The sequence below is a fragment of the Drosophila arizonae genome, chromosome 4 (assembly GCF_054131065.1).
Source record: "Drosophila arizonae isolate 15081-1271.41 chromosome 4, UAZ_ARI_1.0, whole genome shotgun sequence".
NCBI classification, from domain to species: Eukaryota; Metazoa; Arthropoda; class Insecta; order Diptera; family Drosophilidae; genus Drosophila; species Drosophila arizonae.
Window position 1 is genome coordinate 19,014,060 of NC_142924.1, and position 24,835 is coordinate 19,038,894.

Consider the following 24,835-nt stretch of genomic DNA (forward strand, 5'->3'; position numbering starts at 1 on the left):
GGTGTTTACATATGTATATGCATATACATATATTTATATAAAGTGATATACTCTAAGCACCTATTCTGAGCTCTTGCAAAATCAGAATGAATAAGTTATTTCAAATGAATATCAGTGGAAATGCTCACATCATATATAAATTATATATAAATTGATGCTCAACAAGCCCTAAATTCCCAATATGTAGTATAATTGTAGCTATTTCCCAACGGGTATTCTGCGGCTGGGCGCATCCAACTTGGCTCGATTTTTTGTTCTATTTCGTGTTCAATGTTTGGCCCCGAAAAAAGTGTTGCCAGCTATTAATTAATGCCCAACACAGTGTAATTATTTTCGCGCATTTGTTATGTGGGCAGCACATTTATGTTTTATTGCTCTATCAGCAAAAATTTATGTGCATTTAATAATGCACTTTAAACCGAAAACTGGCAATAAAACTGTAATGTAATGAGAGCTGCAAATTAATTTCAACATTTATCTATTCGAAGCGACCCAGAAACATTTAGCACAATGTAATTAGAATTTGTTTACAAAGCGAAAATCAATCGACTGAAAATCATGCAAATTCGCAAATACATTTACATTATCAATCGTTTACATCGCAATTTAATTATGTATCTATGCTGAGATGCTGCAAAATCATCGACTTCTATTTATGCAGCTTTACTGTGCAAAGTTCTTAAAGTTCAACTTTGGCTGTTTGGGTTCGTAAGCCAAATTAAATTTACCATAAAACTTGTCGAAAACTTTACTGAAAGACACTTGCCCACAACTTTCGAATAGAAAGAAGAAAGAATATTTGAGTAAAGCATGAGCAAAGGATATACACTGTACAATACTCGTTCGAATGTTGGTTAAAATTGAGAAAAAATCAATACTTTTCAATGGATTAAGAATATAATGAATTGGTCTATCGATAAAGATCTCAATTGTGATTCACCAGCTAAAACTTAGAGAGTTTTCCGCTAAATCTACTGAAGACTATGGCTCTCATTTTTAGATGGCTATCAGCTGATTATATAAATAAATGTTTTACAGTAACTAAAATTTAATGTGAAGCTCTAAATAGATTAGACACGCTCCTAAGGGTCATACAAATTAATAGAGAGTAGGTCAATAACCGTATATTTCCTATAATGTATTCTCAACTCAACTCGAAAGTTGCAAGCTTCCATCATAGCTTCTTCATAGTATCTTGAAACTTTCGAGTTGAGTTGAGAATACATTATAATATCACTGTCTTCCACTCTTACAGATAAAGCAACTTTAAATAAAACTAATATGCCCCTTTCTTTTCTATGAGCTAGCCTTAAAACTGTCCAAACAAATATATATGTGTGTATACATCTGTGTATGTAAATGTGTATATATCTGGAATAAAGTGCAAAGAAGACGTTCGGCATACGCCTAGTCTGCATTCCCAGACATCCTCTTTGCATAACCACAATGAAAACTTTTGCCAAATATCAGCAACTTTTGTGGAGCCAAGGAATATATAATTTATTATGTTTTACATATTTTAGAATCGGCTGCTTAAAGTTGAAAATCTTAAAAAGCTTTGATGCCGCTCAGCTCCTTAGCTGAGCAATGCTGACTAATTAATGACAATGTCAGCTTTTAATAGGCTAGCAACAAGGTTGATTAAGGAAGGAGCTGTAGCTTACAGCTCTTGACATTTGCCTTAAATTCAATGTGCAACATTCAGCAAATTTAGAAAACAATTTTTAAATTGAATTTGATCAATACCACAAACAATTCTGTCAACAGTTGTGGCTTTTATTTAATTAAAGTTTTTCTAAAATGCACAGCAAGTCGGCTAAAACCAGCCTGGGTGGGTCATCGTCGAGTTGCAGTCCTTTGCCCCCTAACGTCGAGCGAGAATTGTAAACACAATAAACAGCTCAGCCAGTTCGCACTCTAAGCACTTTTCAGTGTCAGCGTTAGAGGATTTCAGTTGGCGAGCAAAATAACTGAAATATGAGTGAGACAGGCAGACAGGGAAAGAGACAGAGAGAGACAGAGAGAGACAGAGAGAGGGAGAGAGTGGTGGAAGTGCAGGCAGAAGGATTAAAAGTTTTGCTCTAAAGACGAGCTAAAGCGCAGTCCAAAAGAACACAGCTGCTATACATTTTCTATCCCTCTCTTTTCCCCTCTGCCTCTCTCTATCTACAATATATATCTATCTCTTTTGAATCTGCTTAGAACTTGTCTAACGCTGTTTTCTGTTTCTACTTTTATGTTTTCCTACTGATGCCTAAGTCAAAGTTTCAATTCCTAGCAAAGAATCCTTTGTTGCGCATTCAAATTATTACAAATTTACAACAACAACAAGAGTTGGCCCAATAAAGTTACAGTAAAATTTTATTTATTTCTAATTACTTTTTGAGCGAATTTCGTGATCTCAAATACTTTCTGACTTTCTCCTTTGCTAAGCAGTTTACTAAATTCCTCTGAAATATATTGAAAAATCTATATGATACGATAGGAAAAAATAGTTTCATAAAGAAAATCTATTATAAAATCGTATTTCACACTTGACTTAGCTCTGCCAATTTTCAACTGAAGAAATATTTCCTTTCGATAACAAATGCTAAGAAATTTCAATTAAAATACAAACTAATACGTAATACAATTTCATTTGTAGCTAAATTCTGTTAAATTGCAATTCAATTCAAAATATGCATTTGAAAATATATTTCGAAATGCCGAGAATTTCGCGGCTTACCAATTATTCGAACTTTGACTCGTCATAGAGTAGATATAGCTCTCAAATTCCCTGAATTTCATGACATTTTGTCATCAGCCTTAACCAATAATTGAAAATAGTTCCTTTAATATAGTCAGGCTGCATCTAATAATATCTAAAATTCCGAGAAATTTCTAGTTTCATCTCTGCTACAAACAAGTTCATCCAAATCAAATGCAAAAAGAAAAATCCTTTTTGATTTTCAATTAGAAATTGATATTTAAAATCCATTTCCCACCTGTTTAATTAGCCTAATGAGTCCCACAGCTGGAAGCAATCGCACGTAAACCGAATCGATTCGGCATTTAATCAGTGTGCAATCAACAAATGTCCTAGCTGCACACTAACAGCGCTGTCAGCGCTTAACAGTTGGCTGTTATGTTAACAGCAGCAGCGCAGTTGCTGAAAGTGAAAGTTTGCCGGCAAAAATACTAGTACGTATAATCGCGTGAGTATAAGAGAGCCACAGCTCAAACATATGACACTGAGGGAGACAAAAATAGAGCGAGAGAGATATAGAGCAGTCTTTGCCATGTGTTATTAATTGTAATAGACACTGAGAAAAGTTAAAGTGCTTTGATTAAAAGTAAATAGAAGTGGAATGTTTGTTTTGTTGTTCGTTCGTCTGTCCTTCCGAGTGTCTGTCTGTCTTTCTGTGTGTTTGTTTGGCCTGCTGAGTAGTAACTTTTCACCCACATTAAAGGTAGAGAATATTTCATGCATGAACTCAGTATGGGCGTGGCAAGTCTTTAAAGATTTTAGGCATACACTCAATAATAAATATATGTTTATTTATATATTTTTTAGAGTAATTCCCAACATCTTGCAGTGAAGACCTACTTTACAGTTATATTAAATAATGGCCAACAAATTAATATTATAATAAAGTTGTTCGCCCTTGTTTAGTTTATGTAGTTACCATATGATTCTTTATAAATTTCACACATGTAAACTACTAAACTATTTTTCCCAGTGCACTTGCAATGTGAGACATGCATGCAGTTCGTTATGAGCAGAAAGCGAATACGAAGCGAACAGATGAAAAACACACGAGCGTGAACAGTTAGCCAATTTTGCCGAGTGAGCACACGAGGCTGGCGTCTCGTCGGGGCATCAGTTCTGCAGTCGGGGGCGTCGCATGCACCACAACAACATTCGCCGGCAACTGCGGCGCGCAGTATGCAAAACAAAGCTGAAACGTGCAGTTGGCATTGGCAGTCGCAGCAGCGAGCCGGGCCGAGCGCATAAGCGATAAGCGAAACTAGAGCTAAAAGCGAAACAAAAGCAACAGTGCGTAAAACCAACGGTACTCTGACGGCGACAGCGACGACGACGACAACGACTGCGCAACGCTGGCAGAGCTAATTCAAATTAGCAGAACGCAGCGTAAATAAACAAATAACTCTGCAGGCCGTCGGCCGCAGGCAGCAACACAAATAATTCAGACAGTGAAAAATAACAGAGAAATTCGCAAAATTCGTGAAATTCGAGAAATCATAGAAACGTTTGCCAAATATTTTGAGAACCTCAAAACACAACGTGGTGAAAAAAAAAGAAAAATAAGTGCGTGCCGTTTGGGAATTTGTGCGAAACGCAGTCGAGGATGTGGACCATGTGCCAAGGCGGCAACTGGCGACGCATAACAATGGTAAGCATTAGATACATTTCTGAGATACATTTGTATCTTTCATATGGTGCGAGTGTGTGTGCGTGTGAATATGTTGGCCATACAATAGAAGAAATGCCATTTTCGAAAGGTCCTCTCACGTCCTGTGCTGTGCATGCGAATTTATCAAGATAGCGACAATTTGTACGCATAATCATTTATAACTGTTGAATGCGAGGGTTAAGCACTTCAAAGCCGATGATGGGCCAATAGAGTGTGACAGGAATGGCTGGACGGAGCTTAATATGCCAAATAGTCGTTAGAAAAATAACTAAAGTGCTTTAGTTTTAAGCATTTTATATGACAAAATCTTAGCCTGAGTTTTATATTTCAAATATTATTATCAATTATCTGTAGAATTTGTGCGCGGTAAATTCTACAGAAACTTTAAATCAGCAGCATTTTTTTAAGTGATTATTTTTATTTTAACTTTGATAGTGCTTAGAAACGATTTTAAAAAATATAGATTAATATCTTGTTTCTAAAATATAAATCCACACAAATGTAATCAATTATTTTAGTTAAATACATTTTTTTATTTAATTAAATTTAAGACCTCTAAACCAAAATAATAAATAAAGTATACGTATTTCTTCTTAATTATTATTATTATTATTTTTTTTTTTTTTATTATAAACTAGAAATATTGTCTTAAATATAAAAATATTTAGTTTTTTACTTGTAGCTTTAGACAAAAAAAATTATATATATATATTGTTTTATAAATTTAACATCTCCATAAATATTTTTATAATTATTTTAATTATTTTTATTATTATTATTTATTTATTTTTATTTTTATTTTTTTTTTTTTTAGTTAAAAAAAATATTAAAGTAAATAACACAATTTTTACTATGAGAAAGTTTTGAAAGTTGTTTTTCTTATACAAACAAAAAGTTAAGGAGAAAAATAACTGTATCATCTTTTTTCAACTCTTCAACTCTTTTATAGCAGATATATATTTGATTAGTTTTTTTTTTTTTCAATTATTATCCTAAAGTATATATTTATATACAGCCAATGTATTTATAAAACTTAATATATATCTGTATCTAATGCGAAAGTCTTGGGTCACTTATAGCTTATTAGCCAAGTCCGAGAAAACTTTGTTAGCCTAATCAGGTTGCAGACGCTTTTATCAAATTATTCAAGGTACAGCCCATTGGGCCGCAGTTGTAAAAAAAAAGAAGCTAAAGTCATTTACCAAAACGTAGTCCCATTCAGCTAAAAGGTCGTTGCACTCCTTGTTGACGGACAGACAGACAGCGTGACTGACGCGCATTTGGCTGATGATTGTTGGCTGAGCCAAATGTGGCGCAGGAGCGGGAGCAGGAGCAGGAGCGGGAGCAGGAGCAGAAGCAGTAGAAGCAGGAGTAGCAACAGAAAAAGGGGACAACATGGGCAAACGAAGCATTCAGCAGCTGCTACGCATGTAATTTGTCAGACAGATTTCTTTCAACGTCAAGTCAAAGACACCTCGGCCACTGCCACTCCCACTCCCACTGCCACTCGCACGCCCACTCCCATTTCCGACAATCGACACCAGCACACACGAGAGGACATTGCAACCAAACAGTTTCCTTCCATTACGGCTGACTGGCTGCCAGTTGGAAATGTTTTTTGAGCCAGTACATATAGGACATAGAGGGGACCCTAGGAAACGGCAAAGGGAAACAACAGACATTAACATTTCGGTGCAAATGATGTGATAAAAAGAATACAATTGATGAATATGCATGACTAGCAGTTACCCTATGCTTGAGTGAGATCCACTGCAGACTGAGTTACTCTCGATAGAGTTGAGAAATTATCGCAGTGCTTGGTAAAATGAATAGATAAGCAGTATTTAATTGTAGAAGTATATGCATGACTAGCGTATACCCTGTAGCTGCTAGATGTACAGAAAATATATAGAAATTATCTCAAATGTTTGTCGGCCTAAAGTATAAGAACTCCACTCGATATATCGAATAGATTAATAGTATATATTTATACTATGTACTACTATACATATATCCTACTGTATATGCAAATACTACCAGACAGACGGCACAGAATAAATTGAATATCTGTGTTTTACTCGAATAGAGCTGTGCTTAGAATATTGAATAGATTAACAGTATATATCTATATGTAGACATGTGTATGTGCATATGCCTGACTGGCAGTTACCCTATATTGAAACACTGGGCAGCACAGGGTATAGGAGAAACAAAATAGTCTAATTTTAAATGCATTTTGAAATAGCTAAGCATTATGATTATTGCTGATCTGAAAGATTCCCATATTTGCATACATAAATATCTTCTAAGTACTCTATAGCATGTATAAAAAACAAAAATGCCTTCATTCCTTTGTGTTTTCTAGCCACCCATTCTATACTGTGCAAAGAGTATTGCGACAAAAAATAGGCAGCAAAAGCTTCAGGCTTATGGTTTGAGCGCCAGCTGCCAAAATTTCTGTCCTCGAATTCTGCCAGACAAAGTGCATAGCAAATTCGTATAATTTGATGGCAGCGGCGCCAGCGCCAGCTCCAGCTTCAGCCTCTCAGCCAGTCTCCCTCCTCCTGATCTCCTGACACTCGGCAAACAGTCAACGGAAAAAACCAAGTGACGAAACCGAGTCAAACGAATGCTGAGGTTAACTTAAGTTGGGGCAACTCAAATTAAAAGCTTTCGCGACAGATTCGCAAATTCTGATGCGGTCTTTTGCTTTGATTTTCATTGGACTAGAGTTGATTTGCTTTTGAAACTATGTATATTAGGCTTTTGAATTAACATAGCTGCTCTAATTGGGAAAAAAGAAATATAAAGCTTTTGCTTTCCATGCAATTTGTCTCTGTCATTTATCTCTTTGCTTTGCTCTCGAGCTCAGTTAAAATTTCCACCATTCCATCAGGTACTTAGCCATGATATCTGACAGTCATGCAGGTGTATTGCGTTCAGCACTCATCGCTCGTTCAATGGCTGCAGAGCCACAAACAGTTAATGAGATATCCAAAGCTGCAGCAGCAGCAGCAGCAGCAAACTTTTCAAATTTTTCGTCGTGCAATGGGAAAAGTTTTGCAATTAATTACGATGGGACCTTTAAACCGATCTATATAAACGAGTTGCGCGGGACGGATGGATGGAACACGTCAGCTGGCATTGCCTCTGTAGATAGTATAAAGCACCCGCATCGGATAGATAAGATAAGCTGCTATCGAGCTACTGCAATTAGGTGTGCAGCGTAAATGAAAATTGAAAAGCCATCGATGCGATGATAATAAAGGTAGCAAAACTCCAGTCGAAGGCTGTGATAGAGCTAGACTAAATCATTCCCCATTTGCCAACAAATTATGCTGATGAATCGATGCTATTCAAATCAAACAAAAGTCCATTAAAGCGCACTTTGTGAGTGCTAAACAACTTTCAATGCCACAAAGCTGCACTAAGGTGTGAAAACAAAGTGAAAACAAAAGCCAAAAAGTGGTAAAAAGAAATTAGAGGAGACGACGATGCAGAGATGCACGTTACAAAATTCTGCATAACAAGTGCGAGAGAGAGAGAGGGAGAGAGAGAGAGAGAGTGAGAGAATATGAAATTGGTGTTGGCAAAATGTCAGGAGAAACCTTTGCAAAGCGGATGCTGTAACATCTCTTGCAGTTTTTTCTTTTCTTTTTTTATGCTAAATTATGATGTGAGGAGGTAGCTGCAAAAGTGAGACAAACTTTGGATAAAGTAAAGCAACTTGTGAAGTGAAAAAGTATTTATCGATGCTTTAAAGATTTTGCTTATAGGGAAAAGCATAGGGAGTATTAATTTAGCTGTGGGTTTGCCTATGGGAAATTTAATATATATTATATTGTCATATATATTCTTGTATATTATATATTTTAGTAATATTTTTCTTAAGGTATACCCCATTTTAGACTTTGTCGAATCAAATAAAGCATGAGATCGGCTCAGCGACAAATAAACCATTATAATATTATGTCTTTTAGGAATCTGGCAAATCGAAACCAAAAGCATCTAATCCCAATTTTAAAGCTTAAATCACATAACCCCGCAGCTTAAACACTGTTAACATCCTCTACAGACTGTTTTAAAAATGATATAATACTTCTTTGTTTGTCTCTGGCAAATGGGAAATAATGCATATTTAAATTAATTACATATGTTTTTCATGAGTGAAATAGTTGGGATTGTATAGTATATTATGGTATTTTATATTACAGTATAATACAGTATAGTATATTATAATATAGTCGTAAATTTTATATTAAGTAAAATTTTAAATATACATACTATGTATTTGTGCTAGAAAGTTTTTTATAATTTGGCATATTTTGATAGTTTCACATAATTAAAACTGAGACTAATTGTAGATATGCAAAGCTACCTAGAACAGCAAAGACTAAGACAAAGCTCTCTCTCTCTCTCTCTCTCTTTCTCTCTCTCTCTCTCTCTCTCTCTCTCTCTCGCTCTCTATCTCTCTATCTGTCTGCCTTAATGTTTAACTTGTGAATAAATTCCTTTGCATTCTATAGCCAAAGTAAATGATAAATATGCAAACTGAATAGCTCAACTGGAATTTGTGTTTGAGTAATTTTAGCATACTTGAAAACTCTTTGATAGTGTCACATAATTATAACAGAGATTAATTGCAGTTTTGCCTCTGATGCAGAATAGCAAAGGCCATTAAGCTAATCTCTAAAATATATTATTGTATGAATTCCCTAGTCAACCATACCTTCTCAAGAAGCTCGCTCTCACACACACACATACACACACACACATTTGTGAAATGATAAATTTGACTACCAAAGTTATTCAACAGAAGAGAGCAAAAAATGGGAATACTTTGACTATATATAGACCTCATGTGGTTAATAAGTATGCCAGTGGGTGGACAGCGGGTGGTTGGGGAATGTCAACATATTTTCAAAACAAATTTCTAAGAATTCATCAAGTCATGGCAGAGCACAATACATATTGTGCAGCTCTGGCTCTGCTGGCAACACCTTATGCAACGTGGTTGGTGCTTTGCATCCCGAAAAACTTGCCACAACTTTTTCATCAAGTTGTCGTCAGCCATTTGCTGATGCAGCTGCAGCAGCAGCACAAGCAGATTGCAACTGTATCCCGTTACGCTGAGAGTCCCAGCTTGCGTGGCCATGATTAATGCTCAAATTAAACAACGCCTGGCTGACGTTAATGACGACAAAAGAGAAAAGCAGCAGCGACAACAATAGCAAAAAAATAAAAAATAAAACATAAACAAAGGAAAAAAAAAGCGTATATAAAAAGCTGAAAAAAACAAAATTACCATACAGAACAAAGGGTTACACGATAATGAATGCCCCACAGTCAGCTGGCTGGCTCTGTGGGATATAGCAATATCTAAAAGTTGATAACATTATCGTATAGCAAATTAGTTGAACTATTTCTTACACTGATTGCAATGCCGCACAGAAATTAGCTAGCCAATCAATCACAACGACATTCCGATCCACATAGACTAAATACTCCATTAGTTATGTTCGAGCAGATATTGGTGAGTTGATGTGTGAGTCATGCGATCCATTTCGCTGAGCTTCCGAATCGATTTCGCAATTCAATTAGCCATGGCCCGATGACGAAATGAATAATTGTCCATGGCATGGAAATGAAGGCGACAGCCGGCAGTCAGAAGACCCCCCGTCTATATCAACTCGGGCACTATTGATTGGACTTTTTCTGTGTGTGTGTGGCTGAAGAGAATCGAAGTGGGGGAGAAGGACCGAGACTAAAAATAATATCAATTAATTAATATCATGATTTAGTGTTAATTGAACGTCAATGCATTATCGACTCATGCACAAACAAAAATATATACATATATGGAAATATGTAGGTATATACGGAGTTATCCATATCTCAACTGGTAGCTCTTGTTGGCCCACTTCTCGGCCCACTTCTCGGCCAACTCTCCGTTGCTACTGCTCTAGAGTAATCAATTTAATTTAAATATACATCACATTTTCATTGTTTCTGCTTAAATGGACTCATAAAATGAGAGCAGATGAACGGATGGCAGGCGCATTGTCTAGGTTGGTCATGGCTACGTCCGACCATTAAAAATACTTCAATGAGCAAACGTGAGAGAAAACAAATATCCGCAATAACAATAATAACAAACATCAGTGAGCAATTTGGATAAACAACAACAAAGTGGGGGGGGGAAAACAGCTCACAGAAAATTCGACTATAAAATATCCTGACAAAGAGAAGCTGTTAGTTTATGACGTGAGCTCTTTGAGATTTTGCATATTCATTATAAGTGCAGAAGACTTGAAAACTACAAATAATAATCATATTTTCTTAGGATTTCTTTTAAGTTGCAAAATCTCAAAAACCAAAAAGTAATCCATTTATTTTAATTGGGAATATTCATATATATAATGTTATGTTATTGATAAATATGACAGCTTTTATAAGTAGATGACAAAAAAAGTAAAATTTTTTATTATTTTGCAATTCATAAATTTTTATAATAATACACGGAAATAAAAAATTCCTAATAAAAGAACACGAAAAATAGAAATGTTTAAATAATATTCGTAATTTTTACAGATTTATTTTATATATATATTTATTTATATATTTGTTCAAATTATTTATATTAGTATGAGATTTCGAAACATGAAAGTTCTTAAAAATAGATAGAATAGAAATAATAGCTTGATTCATATTCATAGACAACTTATATATACATATACATATATTTTATAACTTGTAGTTTAAAAAATGTATTAATGTATTTTTTTAAGGAAGAAAAACAAATTTATTTTTAAAAATTTATTTTGTACTTAAATTTTGAAAAAGCTTGAAGTTTAATAAATAAATATTATTGTGTAGTTTTATATTATATCAATATTATGAAAACCTCTTCTCAGTCAATTTTGATAATTGGTAATATTATTATATCATAGTATTATTAAAATATAAAGCTCTGCTCAAAATATTTTTAGCTGCAGTTTTTAATGATCCTAACATAGTAACAATCCTATAATATATCAACATTTTTCACGCCTCCCCACGCAGAGCTGTTGTTTACTGGGTATATTAACTTGACCGACTATCACAATTAAATGAATAAATAAAATTGATGGCTGACTAAGTGCAGGAAACTGTGTGCCATTGAGCAATAACAACTTGCCGAGAGCAACCAAAATAACAAGACCAACAACAACAACAACAACAACAGCAACAATTACCAACAAAAATAACAACATCAACAAACAAAAACAACACGTGCTATGCATTTGCTGCAATAATTATTAATTGGCCATTCATGTTGTTAATTGCATTTCTTGCCAAGCGTCAAACGACTTTCCGCTGGACAATTTGCTTTGACTAACGCTTGATTTGATTTCAATTTGTTTATTTTTATATTTCACTTTGCCTGCTGCTGAGTCAGCTGTAAATATCAACGTAGACACACAAAGGCAAACTGATGAGCCACATAGACCTGCCGACAGACAGACAAATAGGCTGACTAACAGACTGACAGGCAGACAGGCAGAAAAACTCAGAGGCTCAGGCAAACATAAAAGGCCGAGCCGAGCCATTTCCCTCTTCCAATTTATTCCAGCTTGGTAATTATACTTCAAATATTATTTGTACACAGGTAAATGCCATAACTTTGATTGACTAAGCAAAGTTCTGGGAAATCGAAATCACAAAATATAGAAAAATCTCTTTGATAGATAAGAATAAATAAAATCAGTGTCACGTGGCGTATGAGTGATTTTTGTGGCATTAAATTATGTTTGCCCCATGAAAAGCTCAATTAATTTGATTACCATTTTAAATTAGTTCACAGTCGACTAGCTACATAAAATTTGCAACTATAATTAAAAAGTTCACAAATTATCTAAAAAAAAAAAAAAAAAAAATTAATTGAAAACGAAATTGAATTGTTTGAAAATGCTTTAAACAGAGTTTGCGACAATATTAATAAAGTTGTGCGCAACAAAAATAGCACGCAAAATTTTACTTTGTTCGTGTAACAAAAAACTGTGTAAGCTAAGCTATTGGCAAAAAACATGTGAATAGAAAAACAGCAGGAGAACTGAAGTGGGCAGTGCTCGACTAAAAGATACCCGGAAGGAAAATATTATAAGGACTTTGCTGCGTTATTTAATATTAGAAAATTAGAATAACTGTATTGAAATGCTTATAAACCATTGAATGCCTAGATAGGCTTGATAAATCTATTCCAGCATCGATAAATTATCAAATTCTTGGAAATGGATAAAGATGGGAAACTTATAGCGAAAGTTGAATATATTAATATGACCAGATGTTCATTTCTTCAACTCTATTGACAATGTAAAGTTCTGCTACGCATATTTCATAATCGATAATTATCGATTTACTAAAAATGAGCATTGCTGTCGGCACTCTCATATGCAACTGATGATTCCTCTGAAGTATTCATTCAGCTAGAAAATTCCTTCATCTGCCTATTAAAATCGCTTTCAACAGAAATCATATACCCGCTTTTGTGCAGAATATTCAACGCATTTAAAGCCCTTTACCACTAAAACCCCTCAACAAAGTCAAACTGTGAGCCAACAGCTAAAATAAAATGTCGAATTTCAACAGCATCCAATTAAAATGTCGCTGTTGCTTTGTCGGCACCATAGAAACCAAAATAGTCGCCTGACAAAGGCTTCATTCATTGCTGCAACAATAGCAAAACTGACTGTGGGTGGGCAGCCGCGTGCCACGCCCATCAGTTGCTAAACTAAGGCCAGTTGAACACATATGGATTCAATGGGCATGCTTCAATTATGACCAAAAATTTCCTGTTTAAAATTTCACGAAGCGAAAACTATTGGAGCATGTCCAACAGATGGGCGGCTATTAGGCCGTGGGGCGTGGCAATATATTGGTGCTAATTTATGTAAATTGCGTTATCCGGGGTCTCCGAATAGGTAATGCGCGAGCACGAGCACACACAGTGAGGCATGCGTAAAACGGACTGCGGTTGCTGCATTCGGCAAGCGACGAAATTATAAATTCAACGAAATAAATTACAATATTAAAGATAATCTAGTGTGATTTATATTAGCGTAAAATTGTAATTGATAAATGAGATAACGGACTTCATTTATAGGAGAATCTACAATTAGTTATGAAGTCATGATGAGCAAAAAATGCCTATAGAAATTAAATTTAAAATAAATAGTAAAAATTAAATGTGAAATTCAACTTATTATAAAACTTAAAATTTGATTAAACTCAATTTGAATATATATGTAAAAAATAATAATAAATTAATAAATAAAAATTTAATTAATCAAATTTAGTCCGGGAAATTCGAAAAGTCAGAGATCTATCGCATCGGTTTATCAACGAGTGTTTTTTCGCTCTGACCGTTTTTGGTTGAGTTAGTATGCGAAGCTTTTGTTCGCTGAATACACCTAGACTATACGTAAATTAAGTTTCATGCATGCATGTGTGTGTGAATGTGAAGACCGTCTGCATTGAGCTAGTTAGTTAGTTGAGTTATTTTATCACTTACTCTTTCTCACTGCGCGAACGTCAATCGTATGTCTCCCTAAACGATGTTCGTGAAAGGAGCACAACACGAATAACTCAACTCGAGACTCGCTCAATGAAAGACGAATACGAGAAGAACCCAAGGGAGTGCGATGGAATATGATTTTTTCGATTGATTTCACTTACAGAGCGTAAAGAATAAAAGAGCATGAAGTAGAGCCACTTTTTTCTACATTTACTCCGCTGTAGTAAAAAAAGTCCAACTGTCAAATTCAAATATATATGCAATTCTTATTAGTTTCCAATATATATTAAAGTGTCTAAACAAAATAAAAATTAAACGCTTCTCTTTATAGAAATTTGATTTTTGGTCAATATGGGAATATGCCAATTGATACAATTTTTTATTTTTTATATTTATTATAGAAATTTGATAATCAAATTATTATTCGATATGCAGTCATAAAATAAAATAAAATAAATTAAATTAAATGCTCTTTGTAATGAAATTCAAATAAAAAATAAATTTATATTGAACAATAGTTTTTATAGAAATTGAAAAAAGCACAAATAAATTTCTAGTAGAAAAAAAACAAATAAAAAAATAAAAATTGAGTATCAGTTTTTATTATTGAAAATTCAAAATAAAATAGAATTAATTTGCAAAATTTATAATAGCAATAAAAAAAATGTTCCTTTTATTTGATTAAAATAAATTAATTGACGGTATCGGCTAAATCAATTATCAACTCTTATCAAAAACTTAAGCAAGTACGCAGCTACAGCACCTTGCAGTTAACTTGGCTAAGTGGAGACAAATTTTCGTCCCGGCTCAAATTTACGATGGCAATCTGTTTGCTTCCCGGCAGGAGCAGTGCCGTTAATGTTCCACTGATATATCACGTGGATCACTTAGAGATAGAGAGCAGAAAATGTCCATGGAACAATACAGATAGCTAGGACATAGGATTTAGGTCTGCAGTTGAGGCCATTTAGCCACAAACGGCAGCAGCAGCAGCAGCGGCAATAAGGCAACCACGCCAAAGGCCAGCTACGGCCCAATTTTGTGTTCCATTTCGTTAAGCCAAACAAAAGGTGCAAATGTTTGAATGTGTGTGTGTGTGACTGGGTGTGTGTATTTGCAAATGCGTCTGTTAAAAGCTGAAAGCCAGTGCCTATGATATATGCGTTTGGGTGAGCGGGGGCGGCTGGCAGGCTGGGGATGCCAAGGTGTGGCTGAGTGAGAGTGAGCTTCATAAATAAAATGAGCAGTCCGACTGGGTAATGGTAAAAACCGCAGGACTCTCACAACTAGGACTTAGACTGCAGTTGGCTAGCGGTGTGTGAACAGACACCCACACACACACACACACACATACCCATCTATGCCTGCACACCCATACATAATTGAGCGGTCTGAAAGGGCCGTAACTGACATTGTGCTCTGCTCTGCCATTACGCATTGGAATAAAGTCAGACATTTCGATTATTGTGATCTCTGTTGAGCCACAAAAGGTTTCAACCGCAACCAAACAAGTCTGTGCCTTGTTTGAATCTTTTTGACCCAACGGGCTGATGTTGAGTTAGTGCTGAAAGCTGAAGCTCTACACTTTTGGGGAAAATATGAGAGGAAGCTTTAAATGTGAAATATGAACCTTTAAATGTGACGAGCAAAGCTAGATATATCAATAAATGTCAGAGCAAATCTGAATACACTATTGGGCTGTTTGAGCTGACTGATTGACTGACTGCAGCGTTAGCTTAACAAAAAACCAAACTCGATGTGAAACTGCTCAAGTGAAAGTTTTCCAATATTGATGTGATTAATATAGCTGCAGAGTACTGACTATATAATAAACTATAAGCAAAATTGAGAGCAGAAAGCCCTTGAATAAGCGAGGCAAAGCAATTTCTTTTATAATTAAAACAGGCTGTGAGCATCTAAGAATATTTGACTAAATTTCGTTTCTGATCTGTTCGTGAAACTCTTCTCTAGCATTCATAAATCAATCATATCATATGATTTGCTTCGAATTGTTAAACTCGTATATCAGAGAGTGCTCTTAAAGTAGATGGGTAGAGGCCTTAGTTTGTGATTCGTCTCCCATAAGCAAGACTCACGAACTCAGGCTCTTATGTTTGTGCGTGAATTTACATAGTTAAAATTTGGCGTCTGCTGTTGACTCAGCTCATGAAGCTATGCTAGGCCATGGCTTCCTTTAAGCTCTAGCCGTGCGTGTTTAGATGTTGATAAGCATAAGCTCATATATTTGAAGCATTCTAAAGCTCGTTAAGATGCGAACACACACAATGCCCTTTGTAAATATGTTTATAATAAAATATAATACATAAAATATAAGTTTCACTACTTTACATTCTATACATATAAATTGATGTGAATTTTTGTTATTTTCTTTCTACATATGTATAATGAAACATATAATAAACAATAATCTTGATTTGCTTGTATGATTTACTTATTATGCAATTTAAATGTTGTGAGCATTCACTCATATACCCTAACTTTTGGGTAACCGAATTTTAAGTAGATTATGCGAAAAACTTGTTGCGATGCATGTTTTGTTGGCAAAGCATGCCCTAACCAAAGGTGTTTCAAAGATTAAGTGCGGTTAACATTTGGCAAACAAAGGAAATACAGAACGAGACAGAAAGAGAGTGAGACACACAGAGGGAGAGAGAGGGAGGGAGGTTGAGTAGCGCCAGTGGATTTTGTTTATGTTGCACTTTACACTAGGCAGGCAGGCCGCACATTCCATAAACATGGCCCACACCAACTGCAGTTGTTCTCTTGACTGGGTGCTCTCTGCGTGTGTGTGTGTGTGTGCGTGTGTGTTGGGTTGGAGCTGAGCGGGGTCTACATGCAAATGCGCTGGCCAAATTTACACACTCTTAGTGTATGTGTGTTTAGTCGTTGTTGCTGTTGTTTATGTATGAATTGTTGTTGTTGTTGTTGTTGTGTATCCAAAAATTATACGCCTCACATGCGGCCCCAACGACAGCCAGGCAACCAAACATTTGCCAAGCTGTTGACTGCCCAACTGCTGCCTGCTTCTGCCGCACACAATGCAACTGAAATGTGTGACTCCTCCTGCACCGCCTCATCCCTCATCCAGCCTCTGCACACTAAACTCTAATTTTATGGCATTATTCGCACGCGTGCAGCAACTTGCAGCCCTTTAGTATGTGCCAATGGAGTTGCCCCGCACTCGCTCATTTCTCTCGCTTAAGCTTCGGCTTTTGCGGTGGGGCGTGGCCTGTCGGTAACGACGAACTTTTGTGCAAACTTTTAATTAATTAAGTGCTCCACACTCTTCCTGCTTGCAGTTGCTTTGCTGTGCTCCATAAATCAAATCAATCAAATGTGCGCTTAGCGAGCTTCCAACTATATTTCGAGTGCCGTCTCTCTTGCTCCATTTCTTCTTCCTATTCTACTCCTATTCTCTCTCTCTACATTTCTTTTTCAATTAGAGCGTCACTCAGTCGCAGTCTCGCTGTCATTGACAGACTCTCACTCTCATTGACAGCGCATCTATGAATCTCATTCTCTCACTCTTTCTTCGACTATATGACTGCCTTACTCTTAATAGTATAATACATTTATATATTATTATTTATATTATATTATTATATAATATATATTGTATGTTCTTATATTATTGTTATTATTTTATATTATATATTATATCTGTTTCTGCCTTTAAATCATTTTCCTCTCTATCCCCCTCTCTTTCCCTCCGGTATTTTCTGTCTCGGTATTTATCTTTATCTCTCTCTTGCCGTTTGCCTGGTATTTGTCTATTTATATTATATTCATATTTTCTTTTAGACCCTCTTTGTCACTCTTCCTAATTATCTCTCTCTTTCTCTATATCTATCTAGCTATCACTCATACTCTCTGTCTTACTCACTGTCTCTCTCTCTCACTCTCTCTTTCCCTCTCCCTATCTTCCTGTACTCTTTACATCACTATCAGTCTCTCTATATTTCTTTACATACTCAGCTTATTTTCAGTCAGCTTTTGTACCGTCAGCTTAGGCTTTAACAATATAATAATGTCACATGGTCTGTATTTATACATAAGCTAGATATAAATCCTACACTGCATACATCATTAACTATTCAACTTATATAAACCGTAGTGACAAAGCAAATTCCCCCTGCTTGAGTTTTTTCTTTCTTTTTATTTATTTTTTTTTTATTTTGCCAGTATGTGAACTTTGCGCCCTTCAATGAAATTCACTAAAACTCAATGCTTGCGCTGAAAAATCTCTAGCGACAAGCTCTGAATGAAATACCATTCAGTCGTAGTCTTTGCTGTGGCTTATGCGATAGTTTTTACGCTTTAACAGCTCGACGCAGCTTTGATGCATATCCCCCAGGCTAAACTGCTGCTTTATAGCCCTTTGCCACATCATCATCAGCAGCAGCAGCAGCAGTGGCATCAACCATGTCCAGACACATGCTGCACCGCATCCGACTAGAAGATGGGCACCGAGTGCTCGGTCTCTCATAAACTGCATAAATTTTTAATAAGCGCCACACTCAAAATGCGTCCAAGGGACATTCTCAACAACATTACAACAACAACAACAACAATAAGCAGAATCAACTTGACAGCTATGAGGGGAGCCGACTTTCTCTGAGTCAGCATCAAAAACTGGGCACTTGCAGCTGACTCTTAGCCCTCTCGGTGCTCTTGGCCAACGTCTGCCTCAGAGTGGCTGCAATGATTGCAGCACATGTTCTCCTATTTGCCTGTCAAACGGCAGCCAATGGACAGAGCTCTGCGAATAAGCTGTGACTGCACCCAGCCGCAACTGCTGCTGCAATTTGTGCCCGAATTGCGGTTGCAGTTACCAGCAACAATTGTTGCAACAGCAACAGCAGCAGCAGCAGTTGCCTGCAATTTGCCATTTGATAGCACAATAAAGGCAAAAACAAAAATCTATTCAACAGACAGAAGTTACGAATACGATATCAGAACAAAGCGTCGACAGGTGTTAAACTATAGCCGTTAAAACCCTTCAACCGAATGTCAAAGCAGTTAGCACTGCAATAAAATGCGGACGAACGGGGTGAAAGGTCACCCACTACCCCATTTGCAGAATAGTTTATGATTTATGCAGAACTAAATGCATTTAACATTCGATTGGCAGCAAAAATAGATATTAAGTATTTTTTTTATATTATCAATTTCCGCTTAAGTGGAGCCAATAAAATAATTTGAATTCATTTTTATACTAAAAACTTATAATCTAACAATTAATCTGAATTAGTATTCGAAATAGAATTTGATAAAGAGATTTTCTTTACCTTTTTTTATGTAAATATTATATAATTTCACCCATATTTTAATACAATTTGTTTAAAAAATTAAATCATTTGGTGCTCTTAAATATTTTCTATATGAGGGTTCTTTGCAATAGGACAATTTACCTGGAAAAATATAAATAATAATTTATTATAGAGATATGCTCTATTATTAACAAGTCTAGAGAACTCCCATATTTTCTATATAATTATTATTATATTATTTCTATACTATTCTTAAATGAAAGTAAATAATAATATAATAATAATAATATAATATAATAATATTTAATAACAATAATAATAATACAAATATATGTATTCAATAATACATAGTTTCAAATTAAAAGAAATATAATAACAAAAAATTTAAATAATAATATAAATTGTAGATGTATTAAAAAAATCCTAAAAAATAATAATTTCAAACTTTCTAGAAAATCTATTTTTTATTATTATTTTTTGTATGATTTTTAACATTTTTTCACATAATTTATGGGAAGTACGGATCATAAAACTATACTTATGCATACTGATTTTAAATTGTTCAACTTAAATAAATATCTTGAGCCGCAACTAAGATATTCATTGCCTTGACAACGCGTCAACTTTCCGCTGTTCGCATGCTTATTTCACGCACCTGACGCTGAACTTTCCGTTAATTGATGGCACAACCAAATCCTGTCCGATATCAACCACAATTCCCCCCACAGCCGCCGCCTCCCACCCCTCAATGAGCGCCATCGTCAATTGCAAGCGATTTATTACTCGAGAGTCGCGTTCCAGTTGCATGAACTGTGGACGACAACGAAATTTAAAACGCTTTTGACAAACCGAATGCCCAGGCAATTTGTGGGTCGACTTCAATCAGCTTCAATCCGACTGTGAAAAGCAATTCCTGCCAGGTTCTTGCAGAGCTGACTTAAAGTTTAAAGTGAGCTTAACGTGTGCGACAGTTGAGAGGTTTTTACTTTTGTTTAAGCGAATGAAGTACCGAATTTATTGTTATTTCTGAAGTTATAGTTGTTTGGGCCAAATATGTTGTGATAAATATTTATTTATATATATTTATGATATATATTTATATGACAAAATTTGACTGTTTTTTAAATAAGAAAGTGCAACGCTTGAATTTGCAAATTTGACAATCCGATTACTGTTGAGAAATGTTATAGAAATTTAAATATTTATAGAAACGTTTCTTAAGGCGTAATAAATTGAAAAAGCTATATAAACTACATTCTTTAAGTTGTGAACCTTGAGTTTTGCATTATAATCACTGTTGATTTCCTATCCAGATCGACCAAAAAATATTGTAGCATGCTTATTAGGGCTTAGCAAATACCTAAAATATTTTTAAAGAATATCAATGTATTTTGCACAAGCTGTGAAACTGTTGTTAAAATTTCACATTATATGAAATGAATAAATGAGGACAAACTAAAATTAACATCCTGTAGGGCAATAAAATAAATAAAAATTAGGCAGAATAACATAAGTTGTATGTTAAATGCTGCATCACAGAAAAATTATCTATCTAGTAAGTCATTTAGCTGTCGCAAATTAAAATAAAAAATGTATAATTTTTTCCACAACTTCCGAAAAATAGCCCAAGCTGAATGCTCAATATTTGTAAAAGACTTCACAGCCATTTGAGACCCGAAACACTTAACAACATATAACAATTTGTCTGTACATGTGCATATTTCAAATTATTTTCCAACAAAAGCCACAGTCTCTGGCATTATCAACTACCTGCTACATTGCAGCAATTTCCATTGCAAATTTTCGTTTCTGCACAGTTTTTGTTTAATTTTCCCATTTCGGAGTGCAGTTTTGTATTGCAGTGCTCGAGGCGCGTTGCATGGAAATCGAAATGTTTGGGTTTGGGTATAGCTTTGTGAGCTTGGCTTGTTTATCCAACACTTGAAAATGTGTGGTAATTTATGGCAGATGCATTAACCTACCAATAGCAGAAGGCCATTTTAATTTGGGCCAGCAAGATGTGGAGCCAGCCGGGGCCAACTACAATATTTGCGTAGTGTGAAATATGCCACAAATTAATTTGCCTAGCTAAACACAAGCCTAAACCAATATGTTTATAGTCGAATTTGGGGCCAGGCAAGAGCTATGCAAGTATCGATACCAAAGGTCAATTGGAATGGCCAACAGCATAGGCTGTTTATCTTAACACCTGCACCACACACACACACACACCTACACTCATTGGATTGTTGAGTGAGAATATATTTGCTGCTCTCTCGAGTTGAAATATGCTTAATTTGAATTCAATTGAAATGTTAATGCCGGTTTGCAAATCCCATTTCCTATTGATTGTGCAAAATTAATTTTATGTTTGCGAAAAGTTAATTGCGCGCATTAGCCATGAATTTCACGGACTTGACCAAAGTTAGGAGCGCGAAATTCGGCCAAAAAGTTAGACTAGAAAGTTTCCCAAAAAAAAAAAAAAATTGTAGCTCAATGATACACGCAAAAGTTGCTGGGCTCAATCAATAAATTGCTAACTACTTTTTGCTCTAGTTATTCCTGGAAGTGCTTTAATTGAAGTTTACAGAAGTTTATAAATGAATGCATCAAGGATTCGCTATCACTGGGAAACCATAGCTACAATTAATTAACTGGCCAATCTGAAAGAACTTTTGAGTACCCTGAGCCCACTGAAAATGGAAAATCCGGGTATAATGGGTTTGTGAATATGTATGCAACAGGCATGGTTTATTGAGTCTTATAAAAAAAAAAAAAAAAAAAAAAAAAACAGAAGGAGGCGTGTAGGCAGTGAAGCAGAAATATTCTTTAACAGCACTACATTCGTCCATCCGTCTCTCGTCCGTGCGTACATGTGAACGCATCAAAATTTGAACCTATAAGAGACTTACAATTTTAAGAAATAATAATAAAAAATATAATATTATAAGATATAAAAATATAAGTTTCAATAGAATATATTAAATATATAAATACATAAAAATTGTTCAAAAAAAAATATATATATATAAAAAAAATTTAAAAAAAAATTAGTAATCAATAGCTATTCCTGTTTAGTGTTATAGATTATCATACTTCCTGAATTTGATGCCTGTATTAAATTAAAATAGAGGCTTCTAATTTTTCATTTAGTGTTACGTGCATTTTATACGATTTTGATTTGCATTCTAATTTGGCCAACGTTAACATTTTTCACAATTGGCAATATGTGAAAAGATTGGGGCTGTAACAAAATTGATGTATATATAATAATATATGAAGATATCATGCTAAAAATGGCAATGAAATCGCACCACTAATACAAAAGTTATTTAACCAAAGTATAACAATTGGAATAGTCGATTTGTTACGATTAGTTGGAGGAGCTCATAGATCGGAAAAAGTTTCCTTTCAGTTTAAAATTTTAAAGATTTACGGTCTTAATGAAAGTTTAGTTTAGTTTAGAGTATTTGTTAGTCTGCATTCTAACTTTTAATCCCTTGCTCAATCAATTTGTAACAAGCACAAAAGCTTTTTCAATAGAAAATATCTAACTGGCAATTTGCATATTTATTTTGCAGGCAACAGACAACAACATGTTTGCAACTTGGCAAATGAGAAAACAACAATAAGGCTTACAAACTAAAATACAAACTAAATATATACATAACATATATATTGATATATGTAGAGAGCTTATAGCAACAACCATGTGGCTATTGTTTGCGTGGCTTCAACTGGTCTGTGGCAGTCCGTCGACCGAGTCAGAGCAGCCGGACTGGCTGCTGGCAGCAGGAAACACAAGCAGGGGGCCCTACGACTATCCGAATGATACGCTCTATAGCCCCCAGCCGGAGGGATATTTGCCAGCGACGGGCAGCTCGATGCACAGCACGGATCTGCCGACGTATCAGCACTGCATGGCGACGCGTAACTCCTTCGCGGATCTGCTGACTGTGGTGCTGTACGGGCTCGTCTGCATTGTGGGCCTGTTCGGCAACACGCTGGTCATCTATGTGGTGTTGCGCTTCTCCAAGATGCAGACGGTGACCAACATCTACATACTCAATCTGGCCATAGCGGACGAGTGCTTTCTGATTGGCATTCCCTTTCTGCTCTACACGATGCGCATTTGCAGCTGGCGCTTCGGGGAGCTGATGTGCAAGGCGTATATGGTGAGCACGTCGATCACGTCGTTCACCTCCTCCATCTTTCTGCTGATCATGTCGGCGGATCGCTATATAGCCGTCTGTCATCCCATATCGTCGCCGCGCTATCGCACTCTGCACATCGCGAAGCTGGTCTCGGCGCTGGCCTGGAGCACCTCGGCGGTGCTGATGCTGCCCGTGATGCTCTATGCCAGCACCGTCGAACAGGAGGATGGCATCAATTACTCGTGCAACATCATGTGGCCAGACGCGTACAAGAAGCACTCCGGCACCACCTTCATACTGTACACCTTCTTTCTCGGCTTCGCCACGCCCCTGTGCTTCATACTCAGCTTCTACTATTTGGTCATACGCAAGCTGCGCTCGGTGGGTCCCAAGCACACGACCAAGTCCAAGGAGAAGCGTCGCGCCCATCGCAAGGTAACTCGCCTGGTGCTGACCGTCATCACCGTTTACATCTCCTGCTGGCTGCCGCATTGGATGTCGCAGCTGGCGCTGATCAACTCCAATCCGGCACAGCGTGATCTGTCCCGGCTGGAGATACTCATCTTCCTGCTGCTGGGCGCATTGGTCTATTCCAACTCGGCAGTGAATCCCATTTTGTACGCCTTCCTCAGCGAGAACTTTCGCAAGAGCTTCTTCAAGGCCTTCACCTGCATGAACAAGCAGGACATCAATGCCCAGCTCCAGCTGGAGCCGAGCGTCTTCACCAAGCAGGGCAGCCGACGACGTGGCGGCTCCAAACGTCTGCTGAACACCAATCCCCAGCAACAGCAGCAGCAACAACAGCCGCCGCTGCTCTCCCTGCACATGGGCAACAACAACTCCTCGACCACCACCTCCTCGACGACCACGGCCGAGAAAACGGGCTCCACCAATGCGCCCAAGTCGTGCAGCTCCAATGGCAAGCTGACCGTGCCGAATTCCATGGCGCCAGATGCAGAGAGAGAGAATCTGATCATTTGCCTCAGCGATCAGCAGGAGGCGTTCTGCACGACAACACGACGCGGCTCCAGCCTGATTCAGCAAACTGATCTATGAAACTAGTCGCTAAACTAACTTAGAATATCCCTTAAGTGTATAGAAATCATGCCTGATCTAGGCACTCGCATATACGTATTCAGTTTTTCTACTCTATCTCTATCTATCTAGCAGTATTAATAGAGACTCCCAGTGAGAAGCCAAGCATCACCCTCGTGTTTTCTTAAAATATATATACGTATATTTAGTATGACGAATTTTCAGCTTAAACTTAAGTTTAGTTTTAAGTTTTAAGGTATTTTTGAAAGGTGCATTTGCCGTTTAAATCTACTAGACCTAAGACCTACTCCAACTGTGTAAATGTGCTTTTAAGTGTAACGAGAAAATGAATAAAATTATTAAATATCAAAAATAAGAAAAATCTAA

General features: G+C 36.3%; 1 protein-coding gene across 1 annotated transcript; it reads left to right on the forward strand.

The window, feature by feature from the left end:
* Positions 1-3,732: 3,732 nt before the first annotated feature.
* On the forward strand, positions 3,733-24,835 carry AstC-R1 (Allatostatin C receptor 1). Its single transcript, XM_089467308.1, has 2 exons — positions 3,733-4,394; positions 22,841-24,835. Exon 2 carries the CDS (start codon positions 22,970-22,972, stop codon positions 24,467-24,469), a length of 1,500 nt encoding a protein of 499 aa, XP_089323434.1. The 5' UTR covers positions 3,733-4,394; positions 22,841-22,969; the 3' UTR covers positions 24,470-24,835.